The sequence below is a fragment of the Catharus ustulatus genome, chromosome 1 (assembly GCF_009819885.2).
Source record: "Catharus ustulatus isolate bCatUst1 chromosome 1, bCatUst1.pri.v2, whole genome shotgun sequence".
Taxonomy (NCBI): domain Eukaryota; kingdom Metazoa; phylum Chordata; class Aves; order Passeriformes; family Turdidae; genus Catharus; species Catharus ustulatus.
The window spans coordinates 93682996-93703299 of record NC_046221.1 but is presented as its reverse complement, the minus strand read 5'-3'; the positions used below and the strand labels follow the sequence as shown (position 1 = coordinate 93703299).

Genomic DNA, 20304 nt, shown 5'->3' with positions numbered 1-20304 from the left:
CTTCTTCCTTACGGGAAACTCCTCCCTGTGCCGCCCCAGTGCCCGGCTCAGCGGCGGCCGGACCGGCCCTGGGGCAGGCGGGGCGGGAGGCGGGCGGAGCGGAGCGGATCGGCCGGGCCGGGCCGAGCGGGCCCAGAGCGCAGCGCCCGGGAGGCTGCGCTGCCGCGGCACCGCTTTGCCCCCCGCTTCGGGCCTGCCGGCATGGCCGGGGAGCCGCTCTCCTTCCGCGCCTTCCGCGCCGCCCGCCCCGCCGGCTGCCAGTACGGCTACGGGCACGGGGAAGGGCTCAGCGCCCTGCGAGACCGCGAGTTCCCCCGGCTCCGAGGTACCGCGGGCGGGCCGGGGGCGGGCCGAGGGCGGGGGAGGCCCGGGCCATTCCCGGCTCGGATCGGCCGGGCGGGAAGGCTCTGGTACGAGGGAGCGGGGCAGGGGCGGGGACGCCAGCTGAGAGCGCTGGGCTCAACTGGCTGCCGTGATTTCTGCGGCACGGTGAGGAGACAAGAGATCGCTCTCCCTCTCCTCCTTCTCCTCCTTCTCCTCCTTCTCCTCCCTCCGGCACGAAATGCCTCAAAGGTGCCATGGATTCAGTAACAGGATTTCGATATAGATATGAAGACGGGGGTTGGGAGGGGAAGGAGAGACATTAAAATAGTAAATCAGCCCATTTCTAGTTAGGCAGGTGTTTGTGAACTACTTTTATAGGTTTTACTATCCCCCCAACATTAAACGTCCTCGTGCATACTGCTTCAAATATAATCGTCATGGTTATATGATTATATGACAATAATTTGTCCTGTTTAAAGAAGTATCCGTACCCAAGATATTGGCGCTTCAAAATTCTTACGGCAAAAAGCCCCAGGTAGAGACTGAAGTAAATACCATCAGTTTGGATGCCCTAAAACTGTTTTTTAAACCACTCTTTCTCGTGAGAGGTCTTGTGTTCCTGCTTGCTTTTTTTTTTTATTCTTTGTAATTTCGCCAAATTTTGGTGATTGAATACAAGAGCAGGTTTTCTCATATACAGGTGTTTAGATTGAATGGAGTTATCCTTACCTCTAGAGGTACGAGAAAAAAAATTAAGTAGCACTTTGAAGAACTTGAGGATTTAGTAAGTCAGTGTCACAGTCTCATGTTAATTGCATCAGTGAAAGTTTGAACACAAGAAGTTGCGTGTCCAAAATTTAGACCTAAATTCCGAAAGTGGCTATTTTGTAACTGAAACATTGTTTAGGCCTCTGAGCAGATGAGTTTTCAAAACACCTGATAATCAGGCTCATTTCTCAGAGGCTCCACAGTTTTAAAATAAAGTGTAGCTGCTAATGAATGATATCTGGTGGATTAGTCTGGTTCCCAAAAGGAGGTTACTGCAAAGGCAGAGCATTTGGAGTTTTTCTCCATTTGAAAATGTTTTTGCTAATGTAGTCTTCTGAGTTGATCAGCCTGCTGATATAAGATGTACATAACTTAGAGTATTTCTAGAAAGAGATGAACAAATACAGGGTATAAGATAGAATCTTCAATATTGTTAGCTAATTGAAATTGCACAATCATCTGTGGTAAGGTGAACTAGGTTGGAAATTCTTCTGTCTTTTGATTTCCACTTTGGAATTTTACCATGTTATCTAATTCATGAATTATCATCCATTCATCTTGCAAATTTGTCACCTATGAGGAAACTCAGTGTCTGTGAGGAAACATAACTGAGTGCTGTGCATGCACATGGTGCCCTGTCAGGGACTTCTTGTCTCAGTAACACACTTCTGGTCAGGAGCTGGTGCCTTCAAGAGGTACCAGCAACCAAATGAAAGGTGCCCAGGGACAGATTCCTAGGCCTAGTGTCCCCTGCCTAACACATCTCTTTGTCTCTAAGCTGACTAATTGGACTAGTCCAGGACAGACTCCAGGAACTGGCTGACAGTGGAGCAATGTGGACAAGAAGAATACTGCTTTTATTTATTTATTGGTCTCCTTTTATTTAGCCGTGTATCACCACTTGCCAAAGGTCTCAACACACTGATGTTGATGTGATGAAAAGTCTTTTAAAGCTCTCAATTTTGTTGCTTTGCAGAAACAAGGCAAAGAAAGTGTGGCTAATATACAGGTTGGTGGCAACAATAATAAACAAAGGAACTTTCTCCAAGTGACTTACAAAAAATTAGCATTTACCTGCTCAAGCATTTTCAGTGGCCTGACAGAACATGCAGGTTTGCAGGATGAGGTAGAAGTATTGCATCTCTGGTGGCCTTGGACCAGCTCTCTGTGTAAATTCCTGACTGTACAACCAGTGATTCACTATAGGAACTCCTACCTGTTCATGGTGTTGAGCTCTGCTGTGTGGTTCCCTACTGCACAAAGCTGCTGCAGTTTTATCCCTTCTAGTAAAGAACAATCTTAACTAGTTCTATGGGCAAAAGAGAACAAGTGCTATTTTAGGGTGTTAACAATAATCATAGAATCATGGAATGGTTTGTCTTGGAAGAGATCTTAAAGACCATCTAGTTCCAATCCCCCCACCATGGACAGAGACACCATACACTAGACCAGGTCACTCAAAGCCCCACCCAGGCTGGCCCTGAACACCTCCAGGGATGGGGAGTCCACATCTCTAGGCAATGTGCTTCAATCCCTCACTCCTCTTATACTAAAGAATTTCTTCCTAAACATCTAATTTAAACCTACTCTCTTCCAGTTTCAGTCCATTCCCCCTTGTTCTGTGGGCCTTTGTCCTCACAGTACATGCCCTCTCCACCTCTTCTGTAAGGCTCCTTTAGGTACTGGAAGGTGCTACAAGGTCTCTCTGGAGCCTTCTCTTCTCCAGGCTGAACAACCTCACTCTCTCAGCCTGTGCTCTGTTTATTTGGGGCATGCCTTAAAGATCTTTCCATCATTAAAGCTGGTTAAAAATCCAGGTTTTGCTGCTCACTTTTTATGTGAACAGAATTTTTGGAGTCCCCTTCTAGATACCCATGAATTAAGCCTAATGTTTGCTATAGGAAGTGTTGTTTTTTTATGAACATCGTGTGTAAATGATTATTGCGTATCAGTGTACTCACTTTTTCCTGATTACTAATATTTTGTGGCACCCATTAAGGACATATTGTGCAAATGGTGTTCCCTGGGGAAGGCAGAAATCTTTTCTGGTCTTACAGACCATTGCTTACATGGTACTGTGCTTCTGTTGTAGCTTTAGTATGAATAGTTGCACAAGTGCCTGTTGAGCAGAAGGTGCAACAGATGTCTGGAGGGAGCACCAGCTTAGCTACCAGGCATACTGTGAAGCAGGATTTCTCAAAGGTGGTCCACCTGTGGTCATATCAAGTCTTGGGGCATTTCACTCTTAGCTTCATCAGAAGAAAAGTACGGTTCATACTTAATGTGTTGGGGATTTCCCCTTCAGGTTTTGTGAAGAGATAAAAAGAACTACTTTACTTCCTTAAATCAGCAGGGGTCTGTCTGTTTGGGCACAGAAGCCTTATATTTTCCCTTTTAAGCCAAAGTTTATCTTCACTTCTGTAATTCAAAGGCTGTTAGCTGATGACTAGAGCAGCCCTTTCTAAAAATATATGTGGAGTCTGTGAAACAGATCGCTGTTTCACAGGCAGCAGCGTATGTGCAGTATGTGACCTTGACTTTAATCTTGTGAGCAGTATACCCTTATCTGCAGTAGAGGATTTTAAATTGTGCTTTAGAAATGGATAAAGAAATCAGCAGGAGTTTATAGGTTCTGTTGTTAAGTAATGGGGATGAATATGTTTCTGTGATGTTTATCATAGCAAGGAAAACATCAACTTCAGTTAGTATCATGGTTTTAAAAAAGAAAAAGCTGACATGTGATTTGGATGCCGCATTTAATCACAAGATACCTTTCCATTTTAAGTTATGTGCCAGTATTCTCATCTAATACAGCTATGGTAGTTCAGTGGGAGCTTTCCAAGACCATTAAGTAGTAGATTTCCATCCTCCAAATAAAAAGCAGCAGTATTAGGAATCGGGTATTCTTTAAGGGTTACTGACTATTTGAAGATAGTCTTTAGGTGAGCCTGAGATGGACTGACCCATTTAATGTTAAATTGGTTACTGTCTTGTACTTCAACATCATGCTGTACCATAATATTATGAACGTTTGTGATGTGTGTGATTAAAACTAACAATAGTAATAAAATCTGTCTGTTAAACAAAGAGGAAAGGCAGACTCAGCTTTGAGTAACAGAATTGGCCTTTGTTTCTTTGAAACTTGAATGATGTCCCATGAACTGGTCACCTGTATGAGGGCTTATTGTATCATTCAGTTAAGGAATAGCTGGGTATTGGATCTGACCTTACACAAAAATAAGTCTTTTTTACTCATATTGCTGATAATGATTTGTGTGGAGACATTTCCTGTGAGTAGGAGAATGTGAAAAGCAGATCTCCTCTTGTGCTGCAGTTAAGTCCTCAGCAGCTCAGTTAGCAAAGTTCATCTCTGTCCTCTGAGAACAGAAAAGCCTATGTGTTTTGTCACCTTTAGGATAATCTAGGTTTTTTGGCTGAACTTCAGAAGTAAGCAATACATTCTGGTGTGTCAACTCAGAGTAATTTTGTTGATAGGTAGCTGATGATCACACTTTATGAAACTTGTGAAGATGAGTGGACTGTGAGCCTCAAGAGTCATGCTCACCTCTTGATTGCAAATTTAGGCTTGCCTTGTCAACCAGAAATTCTACCAGTCTTGTGCCTGAGGCTTTTTCTTCATTAAAAAAAAAAAAAAAAGACAAATGTTTGCATCCTAAAATGATTAAACGATTGCTTTGGGGGATGGGGTATACTTATTTGTTTCGTTTTCATTTTTATAAAACCATTTTTTTTTAATCTGGTAGCTATCTTCTATATGTGTATGTGTTACTCTGCTGATTTCTTAACTATTAATAATTTTTATCTGTGGATGAATCTTTTCCTTTTCATCTCATTTTTTCTTATTATTGAAGACTAAGTGACTGAGTTTTTAGCAAACCTTTGAGTTCTTTGAGCAGCACTGGTCTCTGACAAAGTAGGCAAATCTGATCTTATTCTTTAAAAAGCAGTTTGATAGTGAGGGATAAGTTTATTTTAATCAGTTTTTTGTTGAAGACTGTCATAAACCAGAAACAAGGCATTTGCCATTTTATAATCAGATGCAGTGTTTACTGTGAATTCCCCGAAGCACACCCACCCATTGCTGACCAGAGTTGAGACAGCATCTCCTGGAAAGGACAAATTATTTCTCCCACAAGCAGAGACTGGATATATTAATGTTAATCCAGTGCTTGCCTCTCCCACACAAAGACAGCAAAAGCAATGTGTAGGGGAAGGATGAGGCTTCTTTTTGTTGTCTTCTTGGAAGATCCTGTGTAGCCTAGAAGAGCTGCTAATTGTGCTGAAGAATAAGTCTTACTGAGTTTCCTTATCTCTAGCTCATCTTGAACAGAATAAAAATCTTCCAAACTTTTCCATTTGATGTTTAAAGCTGAGAGCTCCTCTTTCTACCGGTGTCCAGGTCTTTTCACTCTCCTCAGTGGCTGTGAGATCTCTGATAACCTGTTCTCTGTGGCCTCTCCACCAGAATGTAATCTGATTTTGTGAAGCACCTATTTATTTTTACTTGGAGGGGAAATGAAAGCAAAAGAAATTATCGTTATTGAAGGAAACTGCTGTTGGACAGTCTGAAATGCTAGAAGACATCTGGGAAGATGCATTCAGTGGGTGGAGAAGGTATTGTAAAAAGAAACTGTGGTATGGGAGGTATAACTGCACAACTAATGACAACTGTTTTGTAAAAATAAAACATAAATATGCTCATGTAAAGCCTTAATGCTTCCTGGTGATTTCAAGTCAGCAACAGTTATCTACATAAGCTCTTATGTAAAGAATTGATGTCAAAGAGGAAGCATGTGTTGAACATAAAGCGTCTTTAGTCCCAAATGCAGTAACAATAGCTGTGTGTTAGTTTTAGATGTTTTTCTCTGCCTGCACAGAAGTAACAAGTGGTGTTAAAGAATTCCTTGTTGCATTTCAGGGTTCAGAAGATGGTCTACTGCGTGCAGGACTGATCTTTCAGTTGTTGTTAATGATGGACATAGCTCTAAAGGAAGAGTAGTCAATGATATTGTCATTGTAATATTTCAGCATGGAAAACACTTTTAGTTATTTTGAAGTTTAGTTAGTGGAAAAAAAGAAATAAATATGGAGCAGGAAAGCAAAGTCCCAAACCCTATAAACCTGATACAGCTGATACGAACTCCAAATACTCAGTGGTGTTTTAGAAATTAATTATCAATCAGTTGGGACTAGATTCTTTACAAGAAGAAATAATCATATATAGACATTAGATTTTTAAAATCAATATGTAGATGTAAAAATTACTAGATTTGGGAAGATAATTTAGGAAACTCCACAAATGCTTCAGGGTATCAGCCACCCATTTTTTTAAAAATTGCACTTTTAATTAAAAGATACATTATCTCTAAAATTAATGCCTGTACAAGATACTAGTATTCAAAAGTATTGAAATAGGCAGATGTTCTACTTAGAAGAGCACAAGATACTTTTAATCTCTTATTCAAAAACTTGGAAAAGCACCAAAATATTTTTCCTACAAAATACCGTATCAGTGGTACTTTCTTCCTTCTGTTGCCTTTGCGTCCTCTTACATTCTTCTATCTGTCCTCTTGGGTTGTTGTGATGTTGCTATGTGTGAGATGTGTATTGATTTCTTCCCAGCCTATTTGTATATGTTTCTGTGTGATCGTGGGTTTTTTTAGTGTTAAAGATAAGATTATGAATTAAAGAGTGTATGTATGTTTCCAGCAGAAGTGATCTGCTTCCCGTGTTCCTGCACTTATACTGGAATTTCCTCTGCCAAATCAGAATATGGAATCTGATGCCCTTGAAATTTCCATTAGCTGTTATGGTGGCAATTCCCATTTCTGCTCTGCTTTTTAGAATTCAGGGGTGCTCCCTGTGTAAGGACAAACAGACAAATGGAGAGGTGAGAGGTCAGTTTTTGTTGATCAGCTTGATTCATTGCATGTCTGGTATCAGAGATGCTGCAGAGGCATTGCTTGGGTTGAAAAAGACTGTCATTGAATTCAGGAAGGCCATACTGCTGAACACTGCATAGTAAAAAGCACTGATATGAGAGATTGATAAATGTGTGGACAGCACAGTATGTCTGGAGAACAGGAAACCAGTAGTATGCTTAACTCGGAGAGGATATTTAGAAAGTAGGATGAGTTTCCAAATCCCCCAGGCTTTTTATAACTCATTGTTCTTGGCCCAAGCCATCAATGGAGATGTTTTCCTTTGTGTGACACTAAAGTACTTCTAAGGTGGACTTTTTAATTTTTTTCCCTGAATTTAAAAAGGAGACTGAAACAAAATTATTTTTAGGAATGTGTCAGCTTGGGGTTGGTATTGTTATTTTCTCTTCCTAAGTTAATAATGCTGTTAGTGTTACCGTGTCGGCATATTGAGAAGCACCGACTGATTCCTGTCACATTTGGTAGAAGGGAATGTGTTTTGAGGAGGCATTAGGAAAAGGATGGTATCAAGACTGAAGGTGTGGGACAGGGATGTCAGAGTTAAACAGGTATAGTAGGGCAGGGAGGTGTAAAGACAGGCCACAAAGCATTCAAAAGTCAGACTTAATTAGTTTAATTGCCAGTGAGTCAAGCTGTTAGGCTCCTGGCACTATTTGTGTCAGCCCAGATAGATCCTGTGCCGTCCTGCTCTCTGCCCCTTCACCTTCTGCTCTGCTGTAGAGAAGTGATGGTCAGAGATGCCTGTGATAGGGGTGTGACCCCAGGCAGGCAGCTCTTGTGAGAGTGGCATGCAGTAAAGTGTGAAGTCATTCTTTTTTTCCCCTACAGTATGTGAAATATGTGTATTAAATTGAAAGACAGGGCTTGAGAAATATTTCTGTCCACTGTATTTTATTTCTGCTTCTTGTTTTCAGCCTTGTCCTGACTGACTCATGGTTTCTTGTAGCAGAGTGGGAATATGGCTTCCACATGAGAAGTAAAAGCCAAATGTTTCTGTGTTCATTCAGATTAGTCCCAGGAGTACCAGGATCTAAAATGATTTTAAAAGAAAGCTAAGAACATGACTGGACAGGGTTTTTGTCTTTAAGAAGACTTACGGTCTTCTTAAAAGAGAGAGATGTGATCACAAGGATGTGATATTTTGGTGACATCGTTAGCTGTGAAGGGTGATTACACAACTAAACTTATTTCTTCAGCCAATATGCAGAATAATGTTCCAAATTAAAATCTGGAAAGATGACAGGAAGCTTATTTGAAGAAATATTCATTAATTAAATTAATGGTGTGTGAATTAATTTCATTAATGCACAATTAAACACCAAATATCACTGTGTGTACCCCTTTGCAAACTTATGAACAGGTCAGGGGAAGTTACACAGTCATCAGAAAGTTTCTCCTGTAATTTCTTCCAGAAGAAGAAATTGAAGCCCAGGATTTTCCACATGTTTATGTTCACACCACACAGCACATTGAAGATGTCATAATTCAGTAATTTGGAACTGATGGTATCAGGATTCCAGCATATGTTGCCTTTCTTTAGAAAAAGGGACTTTATATTGCTGTTGAGTAATATACCCTATTCATCTGCTGTGCCATTCATTTCCCAATTTACTGAGGAGTGTAGCTTATTAAATGTGTCTCAGAGTGGCATTTTTATTATTTGTATGTCTGCCTATAATTTCTTTTAATGTTAAGCAGTTCAAATTTTTTAAAAGCAAAATGTTACTTGGCTGCTCTGGCAGTATGCAACTTTCTTTAGATCTGTTATCGTCTTTGATTCCTCACACACTAGGAAAATATTTGTTACATATTTAATCAATTTAGATGTGTGTAAGCCCAGTGAGCAGAGTGGCATTTCTTTTCCTAATACCTTGTCCAATCTCAACTGTGATGGACAATTTGCTTTGATAATGCATCATGCCTTCTCATGAGACTAGATAAAAAAGGATAAATGAAAGTGGATACCTAGCAAGACTTCCCTACCTGGCAGACTGAAAGGCCCAAAATTAAAGATTGAATGAAAAAGAAACTTTTGCCATCCACAGACATGTTGCTTTCTCCTCCTCACACACATAAACTCACTAGTATTGCTTATCTGGGAAGCTGGCTCAAACTAATGTTCAGATGAAACTCTGTGTAGGTTATTGCACTGTGTTGTTGGTCATAGAGTTTGCATTCACAACAAATGAAGCATTTGATTAATGAGAAAATTCCCGAAGAATGCAAGTAACGTGTTTTTGGCAAGTATTGGAATGGGCTGCTCAGGGAGGTGGTGTAGTCACCATCCCTGGAGGTGCTCAAGAAACAATGGGATGTGGCACAGTGCTGTGGGGATTTGGCATGGTTTGGAGTCGATGATCTTGGAGGTGTTTTCCAACCTAAAAGATTCTGTGGTTCTTTGATAACATGGAAGGTTGTCATGAAGTGTAGCAGTATGATCATGTTCCTCTTCTTACTACCTTAGCATGTATGTGTAGGGGCAGGTACAATGCTGCCAGGACAGCCTGATATCACAAATGCAGCAGGACTCTTTGCCCTTCTTAAAAGGAGATAATTTAATACCACTGTAAGTGCATGAAAATATGTGCCATTTAAATTCATCAGAAGTGACTTGGAACACTTGGACTACATAAGAAATAAACTAAAAACCATGTGAACTATGATTTGGGTAGCATGAAATTACATGCAAGAGACATTAAAATGCAAAAATAACCTTCAAGGGATGACTCAAAAGATGTATTTTTAAGACAGATTACAGAAATACACCTCTGAGCTGCACTGCAGCTCACTTTTTCTGGGGACAGAGCAGCCCATGTAACTGGGACCCATGAACTCTGTTTAGTTTTTCCGTTTCTGGTATGACTGAGGTGCACGTCCCTGACAGGTTTTTTTCTGGTAATGAAATGAAACGAAACACCCTTTTTACAAATCATTAGCTCTTTAGTAAACATTTGTTCTGTGAATTGTCTTAGTATCACTCCAAACTCACCAAGAACAGAAATACAGAAGGGAGAAAACTATTACAGTTGTAAAAGCAAAATCACTTTCTCTGTATATTAAATATGCCAAAAGCAATCTTAAATTGCAAAGCTGGAATCTTAGTGAGAATCAGTCTTCCTTCCTTCCTTCCTTCCTTCCTTCCTTCCTTCCTTCCTTCCTTCCTTCCTTCCTTCCTTCCTTCCTTCCTTCCTTCCTTCCTTCCTTCCTTCCTTCCTTCCTTCCTTCCTTCCTTCCTTCCTTCCTTCCTTCCTTCCTTCCTTCCTTCCTTCCTTCCTTCTTTCCTTCCTTCCTTCCTTCCGTCCATCTTTGATATAGGTCTTGTTGAAACCACAGTTATAAATCTGAGATTTTTTTTTGATAAATTAGTTATGGATTTCAGTGAAGCTATTCAAAATTCATGCACAGGGGAAACTCTCTAAACTGGAATTTGATTAAAAAGTCATAGTACCAGCAGCTTTATCTGCTCTTGGTCCTTCAGAGTCAGTTTCAGAGTAATAGGTTAATTTGTCTAATGATCAGAAAATTAATGATTTGTTTTTCTTCTTCAGAAAGAGTAAAGGTTCTGATTTTGGTTGCATGAAAATTTAGCTTTTCATCAATTAGAATAGCAACTATTGAGGTACTTAGACATTGCCGGTGACTCTGCAGTGTTGAGGAGATTACCATGCATTGAAATGGTTCTCCTATGAATGGAACACTGCAACTATAACTCCAGCATAAAGGAAATCTATTCCTTAGGAAGCACCTTTTTTCCTTTTGGATGCTAACAATTTAGAATTCGTTGCTGTTAAATATTTTCCTTGAGAAGGGTTGATCAAGAGTTCAAGTCACTTCAGTTACATTACTCAAAGCCTCTGTAAAAACACTGAGCTGGAGAAAGGTAGGGCATGAAGAAGTGGGAATGAGGCAGATGCCTGGGTCAAAAAATAAGTTTTTAAAATGTTCATTATTCTTGTCATAAAGAGCTATTTCAATAGTAACTTCAACAGCTTATTGCAAAGTTGAGTTTTAAACTTTCCATTTTCTATTTCTGTAGAGGCCTAAGTATATTTGTTTGGAAAATAGAATTTAAACTGATCTTTAGTTATAAACTAGGACTTGGAAAGAAATCAAACTTCTGTGAATGAGTAAGAAAGTCATGATGGGATTGTTAGGAGCTGCCTCATGTTCAGGCTTGGTGAAGCTCATCTGCAGGGTGCAGAGGGCTGTGGAGCCAGGGCTGCCTTCTAGTGAGCACTGACATGGCCTTAGCTTCCACTGATCCACTGGGAGAGACTGGAGGACAGGAGACAAACCCTTCATGTGCTACTGTGGGAAGCCCTTGAGATGTAGGCTGTGTAAAAACAAATCCTCCCTCCATCCCCTGTTTTTCAATATCATCTTGTGCAGAGGATGAGGCTACTCCAGTGGAATGCTCTCTAGGGATTGAAGCCATCTACTTCTCTCTCTTACAACTCAGTCTCTTGGTTGTCCATAGAAACCTGTAATAGAATGAGGTTGAGTACTTAGTGAATGATGAAAAAGTATAAATTCTAGTGAGTCACTTCAGTACTTTATTTTTATGATTTTCCTTTCCATTTGGTGTTTTTCAAGAGTTGGAAAAGTCTTCTCCTCTCGGCTCCCGCCGGTGTCAAATCTAAAAACACCTTCTTTTGTTGTAATATTTATATGCTGATTAGCAATAATGAAAGGCAAATCAAGCTTTTTAGCTTATAGGTGCTAAAGATACCCATTAAAAAAAATTATGAAAACATCTTTTCCTTTGGATGTGGAGTTCACAGTGTGTAATGCTTGTTTGAAGGCACTCAGTAGATTCTCCAGGCTTTGCATCATTGAGCGTGACAGCTCCCGAGAGATTAAAGAGCTGTTACCATCAGAACTTTATTCAGTTTTTCTTTCATTTTTGCAAGTACAGAGAATTATAGGTGTTCATGTAAAGTGTCACAAGGATTACACTGCAATGCTTTCTGGATAAACTTCAGTGCCACTGAAGTGGGGGAAACAGTACCAAATAATCTCATGACAGCTGTCATGCTCCAAAAGTATCTGATCAGATCTTCAAATCTGAATGCTGGATACCTTGTGGGTGTGTTCACCCTCTAGTAGCCATCTTCTGTTTTCATCCATTCTAGTAGAAGAAATGTGATTAGGCACTAAATTAATCAAATAGCTGTTAATTTACAATGTTTTCTCCTCAACTTACATGTGAAATGATTTATAGAGTGGGGTATTGGGAAATTTTGGGGAAAACCTGTCTTTGCCTAGTTCCCACTTCTTCAAATCCCTCTTAAACTTCATGTTGAGAGAATGTATTGTGCCTTTAAAAATTATTTGGATTGTTACTTGTAATGAAATAACATGAGAATTTCTCAAATGAGTAAAACTGATACTATAATTATAAAATTCTTCCAAGTATGAGAGGTGAAACATGGAAGGGAGTCTCTTGGGTCTTTTACTTTAGTATAAGAGATTCTGTGTGTACGTGGTGTTTGCTTGATTGGTTGGTTTGTTTTATAATCTGGCTACATAACTTGGGGTCATTCTAGTCACTGTATATCTCCTTTTTTTGTTTGTTTGGTTTGTTTGTTTGGGCATTGTTCTTTTTTAGTTTTGTTTTTTTCTGGTTAGTTGGTTGGTTTTGTTTTTTACTGTAGGTTGAATTTCCCTAGTTGTAGAACAGAAATAGCTGAATCCAGAGGAGAAGCTTTACTGTTTAGGTTCTTAATTTAAGTGAGATATAACCAGTGTTGCATATGTTGAGTCTGCTTCACTGCACTGTGTATTCCATGTGGAATGACTCAGAAGAAAACAGCAGTCTAGTCTAACATATATATAGTCTCTGGATATATGTTGACTGGGGTTTCTGGCTTCTAGACAACAGTATATTATAAAAAATGAAACACTAGAGAAAGGAGGTTATATAGGCAAGAATCTATTCCTATCAAAACTGATTGTTTCTTACTGTCTTTCCACTGAACAGTCACTGCAAAGGGTATATATACAAATGCAGGCAAAAAGTATAAATAAATGGCTCTTTCTCTATAGATCTGTGAATTTTACTCTCACTGTGGTGAGAACACAAAACATCATCTTTCATAGCAGAAGGAAGAAAACTGTTTCAGATTGGAAGGGGAGTAAGGGAAAAAGAGTATGGAGTAGGCATGGGGGGAAATTTGCCCTTAATACATTTCTTCTTGTCCCTCAGTCAGAAGGAAATGGGAAAAGAGAAGCCCATAGTTTGCTCTACTGTGAAAAATAAAATACCCTGTGTACGCTGTGCAATAATTAATTTCACAAGGTTCACTTGGCAAAGTACCAGGTATCTGGTCTCTGTACAATATATTGAGGAATGCAGTAATTTCACGTATACAAGCCACACTGAGTATAAACTGCATCTCTGGGTGTTGGCAAATATTTCGTTCTTTGTCCGTAAATAAGCCGCATCTGAGTATAAGCCGCTCTGTCGTTCGCAGCGAGGACCCACGTGCAACAAAGTTGCCAAATAGTAACAGAACCGCGGCAGGGCGGGATTTACTGGCTCGGCTTGGGCTGTGCAGGCTCGGCCTGCTCGGAGCTGCCGACGGGGCCAGGTGGCCCAGCCCGGCGCTGCCGCTCGGGGCCGACCTCCGCTGCCACTGGGCTCGATCACCATGGCCCGGCGCTGCCCCGTGGTGGCAGGCAGGAACAGAGCCCCCCCCGCTCCCACGGCGGCGGCGGCGGGCGGGGATGGAGTACCGCCTCCTCCCCAGGCCGCGGCAATGGCGGCACGGGGCCCCCGCCTCCTCGCCGAGCCGCGGCAGTGGCGGCGCGGGGCCCCCCCGTCTCTCCCCCGGGCTGCGGTAGGGAGCTCTCCCTCCTCTCTCCCCGCCCCCCGTGCTGCCTGCAGGCAGCCAGGCTCCACCCGCGCCGCAACAGAGTAACAATTTGTAACAATCGCGAAATGCTGGCTTTGCAGCTGCTCGACTCTGCACTCTGGCTGGCACTTCTGAGGTTGTAAATGTCAGAAAATTATTCACATGTTAGCCGCTTCTGAGTATTAGCCGCATTTCCGGTTTGGGAGCAAAATCTTAGTCAAAATGGTGCGGCTTGTATTCGTGAAATTACTGTACTTGCTTTCCATGTGGAAACAAACTTCTTCAATGCAGTTATCTCACATGAAACCAGCATTCTGTGCAGCTGACTTCTTGGGCTCCTTCTTGGTTTACTATTGGGGAACCATTAATTTTGTTACGGTAGTGATTATATTGCATAATAGGGAACATTTGCATTCCAGTATTTATGGCACAAGTTTTTGAGAGAGGAGTTTGGAGAGGAGTTTTTGGAAGTAAATAGATATGGAATGAAACATGTAGAACCAATTGTTGTATGCACTGAGTTAGATGTATTCTTTGAGTTATCATTGTTTCAGGGTATTGTGACCCATATTTTTTCCCATTAGTTTTTGAATTTTTAATAGTCTGATTTGAAATGTGGGCAGATTGAGATATCATTGAATCCAATTCACAATAGCTGTGATCTTATAGTTCTTTGGAAATTGGATTCTTCTTGAGGTAGCTGTAACTAAGGACACAAGTGAGGGCATGCTAACATACTAGTTTTTAAATTTAATTTTTTAATTATTAATAACCAGCTTGATATTATTGTTCCTTTGCTTAGAGGTATAATCCTTTTCCTTACAGTTTCCAAAGCCCTGAGCCTTACCTTGACCTTTGGGTGCTCCACTAGGAACCTTTAGTCACTTTTTTAGAATGTGGTATTGCTGTGTTTAGGTTTTTCTTTTTTATGTATCCTAGGTGTTTTTTTGGTGAAAAATGTTCATGCAGTTTTGCTACAAACAAACAGAATTACAAATTAATTTCATCTTAATGGCAAATAAGTAGCTTTAGAATGTAAGTTATGGGAACCAAATGTGTTATTGTTGCCTTAAATGTACTTGCTTTAGGGGAATATGGTAATAAAATGTCTGCAAGCACAAATTCAACAAAAAGTAGAAATTTTGAGGATATAAAAAGTACTCATTACAGAAGCTCAGTTCTATTCTGAGATGTTACCTCTAGTTATAGCAAGTCTGAGGAAGTATTTGAAAATTAACAGTGTATAAGTTAGCTTTGGAATAATGGGAAATTACTCTTACTTTTCCAATTATGGTAATATTGTTCATTATTAATTAGATAATTCATTCATAAATAATGCTCGCCTCACTTAAAATTCCTCTCTATCCTCACTTCATGTTATGGAATCAGTTCCTGAATTTCTTCGCTTGTGTAATTCCTGGTGTGTCACCAGACATCCTCTTTCCATGTAACGATGAGGGTGTTCAGCCATCTGGTTTGTACAGCATCTCTAGAAGTGGTCTGTAAAGAAAGAGCAGCCTTTGGCCTGGCTAAGGAATTCCAGAAACTCCAGCACTTCTATGTGGCTGTGCTAGTTATGGAGGAGGCTCCATATGGGGAATTGCTACCCATACTTGGAATCCAGGGCTGTAGTCACTTCTGGAAGCAGTGTATGCCGTATGTAGTTTTATCTAGGTAGCATTTTCAAGTACCTTGTGTCAGAAATTGAGTAAAATATGTTGTATGAACCTTTTTTGTGGTCTTATCATTTATTCAAGTACTATACAGCTTGTGGGAGCAACCTTGATTTTTAAATACATTGTGTTTTCTTAGATACTTTAAGGCAAAGTGCAAGAGCTGGTGTTGGGGCAGAGTTGTGAATTTAAGCTCAGACTTCAGAGATTAAGGAAATATTTGTTTTTCCATGCATAATATTTTACTCATTTTCAAAGCTAGTCAAGTGTTAATGAGGCCATTTGTATTTAGTAGTTTGAATAATTTATGACGAAATTATAATTCTCTTTAATTTCTAAAGTCATTAGTATTGAAAGAGGCCCTTTGATTGAGAGAAATTATACTATGATCTAGTGAAGCACAGGTGTATGCTTATAAAACTGGGATGACATAGTAATTACTTTATTGCTGGCTACATTAAAAAAAAATAAAAAACAACAAAGCAAAGAACTGTGAAACTCATTTTGGTAGCCAAAAGTATCCAATGTAAGGTTGCTACCAAAAATGAAATTCTGTATATTTATTTCAGTAGTGTCAGACTGTTATTGGGTTTTTATGATGCTCAGATATTTATATCTCTTGGTACTGACTTAAATCAGACTAACTTCACAGGTACCCCAAATACTACTTTCATTTAAACATAGAGCATTCTGATAAAAAAAGATGCAGAGGAATAGTTGACTGAGTATTGAGCTGACTGCATTGAGCTGATCAGGATTGGAACTCAGTCCTCAGTACTGGAATTCTATAGTGGATGCAAATTTATTCAAATTAGAAATGTGCCTGACTCTCTGCAAAGAGAGTCTGGTAACTCTCTGGTAACTGTGGTTAGCATATTGTTACTGAAAGTTGGTTTTGTTTTGTTGAGTATTGATTATGTTCTCTAGATGTTAATTTTAATTGAAAGCAGATGTGATGGCTTCTAGGTTATGACTTTGCCAAAAATATCAAAATGTACAATTGGAGAAGCACTACAGAAGAGAAAGTGGAAAAGAGCTGTAAGGGAAGAGAGTCTTAAGGTTCACATCTGCTTTTCCTTATGTTCTGCTGCAAGAAGCAACATGAAAACATTAATTATCCTCTAAAGGGGATACTTATTTATGTATATTCATATACTCATCTTAGCACTGCATACACAGGCACATTTGTGCATATTTGTAAATAAAGGTGTACAATATATCCTAGGCGGAAACATAATCATCTGGATTTCTTAAACACACCTCTGGTGCAGGTCTTCATTTGATGTAACTGACTCTAGTAAATTGATTTATGGGATTTTGAGATTCTGTTACTTTTGCCTGTTATTACAGTATTCCCACCCCTCTTGTCTATGGGTTATTACAAATGTTACACTTTTAAAACTGATAGCTGGACTTTTAGGGAGTACATGCATACCCTAGAGACTGAAAATATTCTGTAGGTGCCAGATGAAGATAAAGCTATATGAACAGTCAAACGCTTTTGATTAAAGAAAGGAAAATTTCACTTGTTTCAAAGGTTATTTATGCTTCTGTGAAGATTGCAACACAGCTCTTTAACGTGGCCTGGAAGCAGAAAGGTGATCAGTGCAGTATGTTTAGGAAGTGCTGGTTATAGTGTATTTGTTAATGGTTTAACTCAGAGTTCAGCAGAGTCTCATAGTTACTTCATAGGCTCTGGGTAGCTTGACTTGTGTTCTCATACTTGAGTGGAGTTTATTTCTCTTGGCAGAGTTGAGGTCTCTGTGACCTGAAGGCAAATTTCTGCTTTGGTTATTCATTGTAGTACAACAGAAATGCAGTCAGACTCTGCATGGGTTCCTTTCGAGTCACTGGACTTTGGAAAAGACATTTTTTGTTGGGTTGCAGCCCTTTGAGTTGAGAAAGTCTTTCCTCTGAAGGTACAGTATCTGTACCCTGTGCAAGGTAATGTCTCTTGAAGAGCCACAAACTCCTGCTTCTAAACAGATTCATGGCAGTGTCCAACAGTGGATTGTTGCTGCCCAAAGTCAGATTCAAAGTACAGTAATTTCATGATTACAAGCCGCACTGACTATAAGCCGCATCGCTGGGTGTTGGCAAACATTTTGTTCTTTGTCCATACACAAGCCGCACCCACTTATAAGCGGCTCTGTCGTTGGCAGCAAGGACCTGCATGCAACAAAGTTGCCAAATAGTAACAGAATCACGGCATGGCAGGGTTTACTGGCTCGGCTCGGGCGGTGAGGGCTCGAGGCTGCCGACAGGGCCAGGTGGCCCAGCTCGGTGCTGCCGCTCAGCAGGGCCGCTTGGGGCTGGCTGCCGCCACCGCTGGGCTCACTCGCCCTGGCCCGGCACTGCGCTGCGGTGGCAGGGGGGCACAGAGCCTGCCGGCACCCACGGTGGCAGCAGCAGGAGGGGACAGAGCCTCCTGCCTCCCCCTGAGCCGCAGGGCCAGCAGGAGGGAGTCCCCCCTGTCTCTCCCCCGAACCGCGCTGCCTGAAGGAGGGAGCTCCCCTGCCTTCTCCCCCCTTCCCCCCCCCGCCCCCCGCACTGCCTACACGGAGGCTGGCTCCACCCATGGCGCAACAGAGTAACCAATTTGTAACAATTGCGCAGTCCTGGGTTTTACTGGCAGGTTGCTCGACTCGGCGCCTCTGTTTTCACTTCCGGGGTTGGAAATGTGAGAAAATTATTCACATATTAGCTACTCCTGAGTGTAAGCTGCATTTCTGGGGTGGGAGCAAAATTTTGGTCAAAACGGTGCGGCTTGTAATCGTGAAATTACTGTAAGCACCAAACTTCCAAAAGTTGTCTCACATACTGGCTGTCCTTTAAGGAAGATAGTTGTAAATTACTTGTTTGTGCCAATAGCTCAAGAGATCTTTAGTTTTCTTTTAGAAAGCTTTAATATAGACATCAGAGAAGTTAAAAAAATTTGAATATCTGGAAGCTGCATGCTGTTATTTTTATTTAAAGCAGGTCTGTTAAGTAGGATTTCTCTCATATGCTACTGTGTTCAGACTTACTCATTAGGAAGCTGGTATTTTTATCAGAACTAGTTAACAAATCTCTACAGTTGTTAAACTATTTCAGAATGAAAACCTTTGGTTTCCTATAACAGTATTTTTTGATAAATGGATTTTTTTATTCCTGGAACATTTCTGAAAATGGCTGCTGAGTATTTTAATCTATGCTTGGGAGTACCCCTAAGAAATGGAAAATAACTGTGGTAACTAATTTAGGTTGAGTATAATAAGGTAGTAACAGAACATTTATTCCAATATTTAATTGCATGCCTGTTAAATTTTATTTACAGAAACTTGTGTCTGTTAGATTTTTTTTTGAGTGGAAACATTTTTATTTTCCAATTAGGAGATGCTTTTTGTACTGAAGTATTACAATTTTGTGGAGGTTTCAGGAAATTACAGTAAGTCCTCAAAAAATTCACAAAACAATTCTTATTTTTAAAAAATTCCCTAAATAAGAAATAAGGTTATTTAATGAGTTCTGTTGTTGATATCTGCATAGCTAATATGGTCAATGAACTTCTGTAGAGGTAAAGCAATTGAGTGTAATCTTACCTTATAGGTTGGTCTGTTTATAGTTGAACAGTTTCACTCAAGAGAGGCAGTTTGAATCTAATTACTATAAAGTATAAATTAATCTGTGGGAACTTGGACTCAAAAGGTTTTATGATGGAAAAATGTCTGGATTAACCCAATACATATACAGCAGAAGAGCTTATACATAGTTTTTTCATGCATACTTATTATCTACCTAATGAAATCTGTCTTTTCTCTGCCTCATTAAAACTAAATTGTTTGTATTAAGACTTAAGTATTTACTCAGTAGCTGAAACTCCTATGCTTAACATTTTTACACACCATTCTTGTTGTCTCATGTTTGTGGTTTCACTTTTTGTTGGTGGCTGCTCACTGGTGAAAAGGAGATCTTGGTCAAGCAATATATATGGGCATTTCAAGCATTTAAACCTCTTCCTGGTTTAATAATGCTGGCGTTTTTCTGACTACACTACAATCATTTAGGAGTGTAAATCAGAATAACAATTATGAGTGTAACCTAAGAGATCTGGATTTGTTGGTCTTATGAGATATTTTTCCAGTAAAGTTAAGGACACTTTCTAATGGTTTCCAAAATTCTGAGATCATCTTCTGGAATGCCTGTTCTGCTCCCTCACTCCTGCTCTCTAGTCCCCTGTTGCTCCCAGAGAAAGGGCTTCTAACTGGAAGAGGCATGGCTGGGATTGAAATGAGGTGTTGGAATAACCATTTATTAGGAATAAAGGAACACAGCAGTTTCAGCCAGAGTGAGTGGACAGATGCTTCTGGGCTGTTGAGGGAGAAACATCTGTTAAAGCTGAGTGGCTGAAGATAGATATTAAAGCTGACATGGGAGATATGAGAATACACTGATCATGGAAAAACAGTCTAGAGGTTGAGATGTAGTTTCTTACTAGGAAGATGCAGTTCTGAAGCACTGTTCTGGTTTGAACAAATACATTAACAATCTGCTTATTTTTAATATGGAGGTAGCTTAGCTGTTGAGTGTTGTAGCCCCCACTGTGGGCCAGAAGAAACTTTTTAGACCTGTCAGCTTATGAATGTGATATTTACTAAAGTCGTCACTCAGTCTTCATTCCACAGTCTTTGAATGTATGCACAGTTCCTCTTGGTAATGTGGTCATTTGGTTTTCCCTATTTT

At 40.2% G+C, this 20304-nt stretch overlaps 1 protein-coding gene across 1 annotated transcript in view; it reads left to right on the top strand.

Annotated features, from left to right (window-relative positions):
• The first annotated feature begins 201 nt into the window (after window positions 1–201).
• MOCOS (molybdenum cofactor sulfurase) overlaps window positions 202–20304 on the top strand; it is a 220706-nt gene continuing 200603 nt past the window's right edge. The window contains exon 1 of the mRNA XM_033076845.1: window positions 202–325. Coding sequence (XP_032932736.1) covers window positions 202–325 — 124 coding nt within the window. The remainder of the gene's footprint in view (window positions 326–20304) is intronic.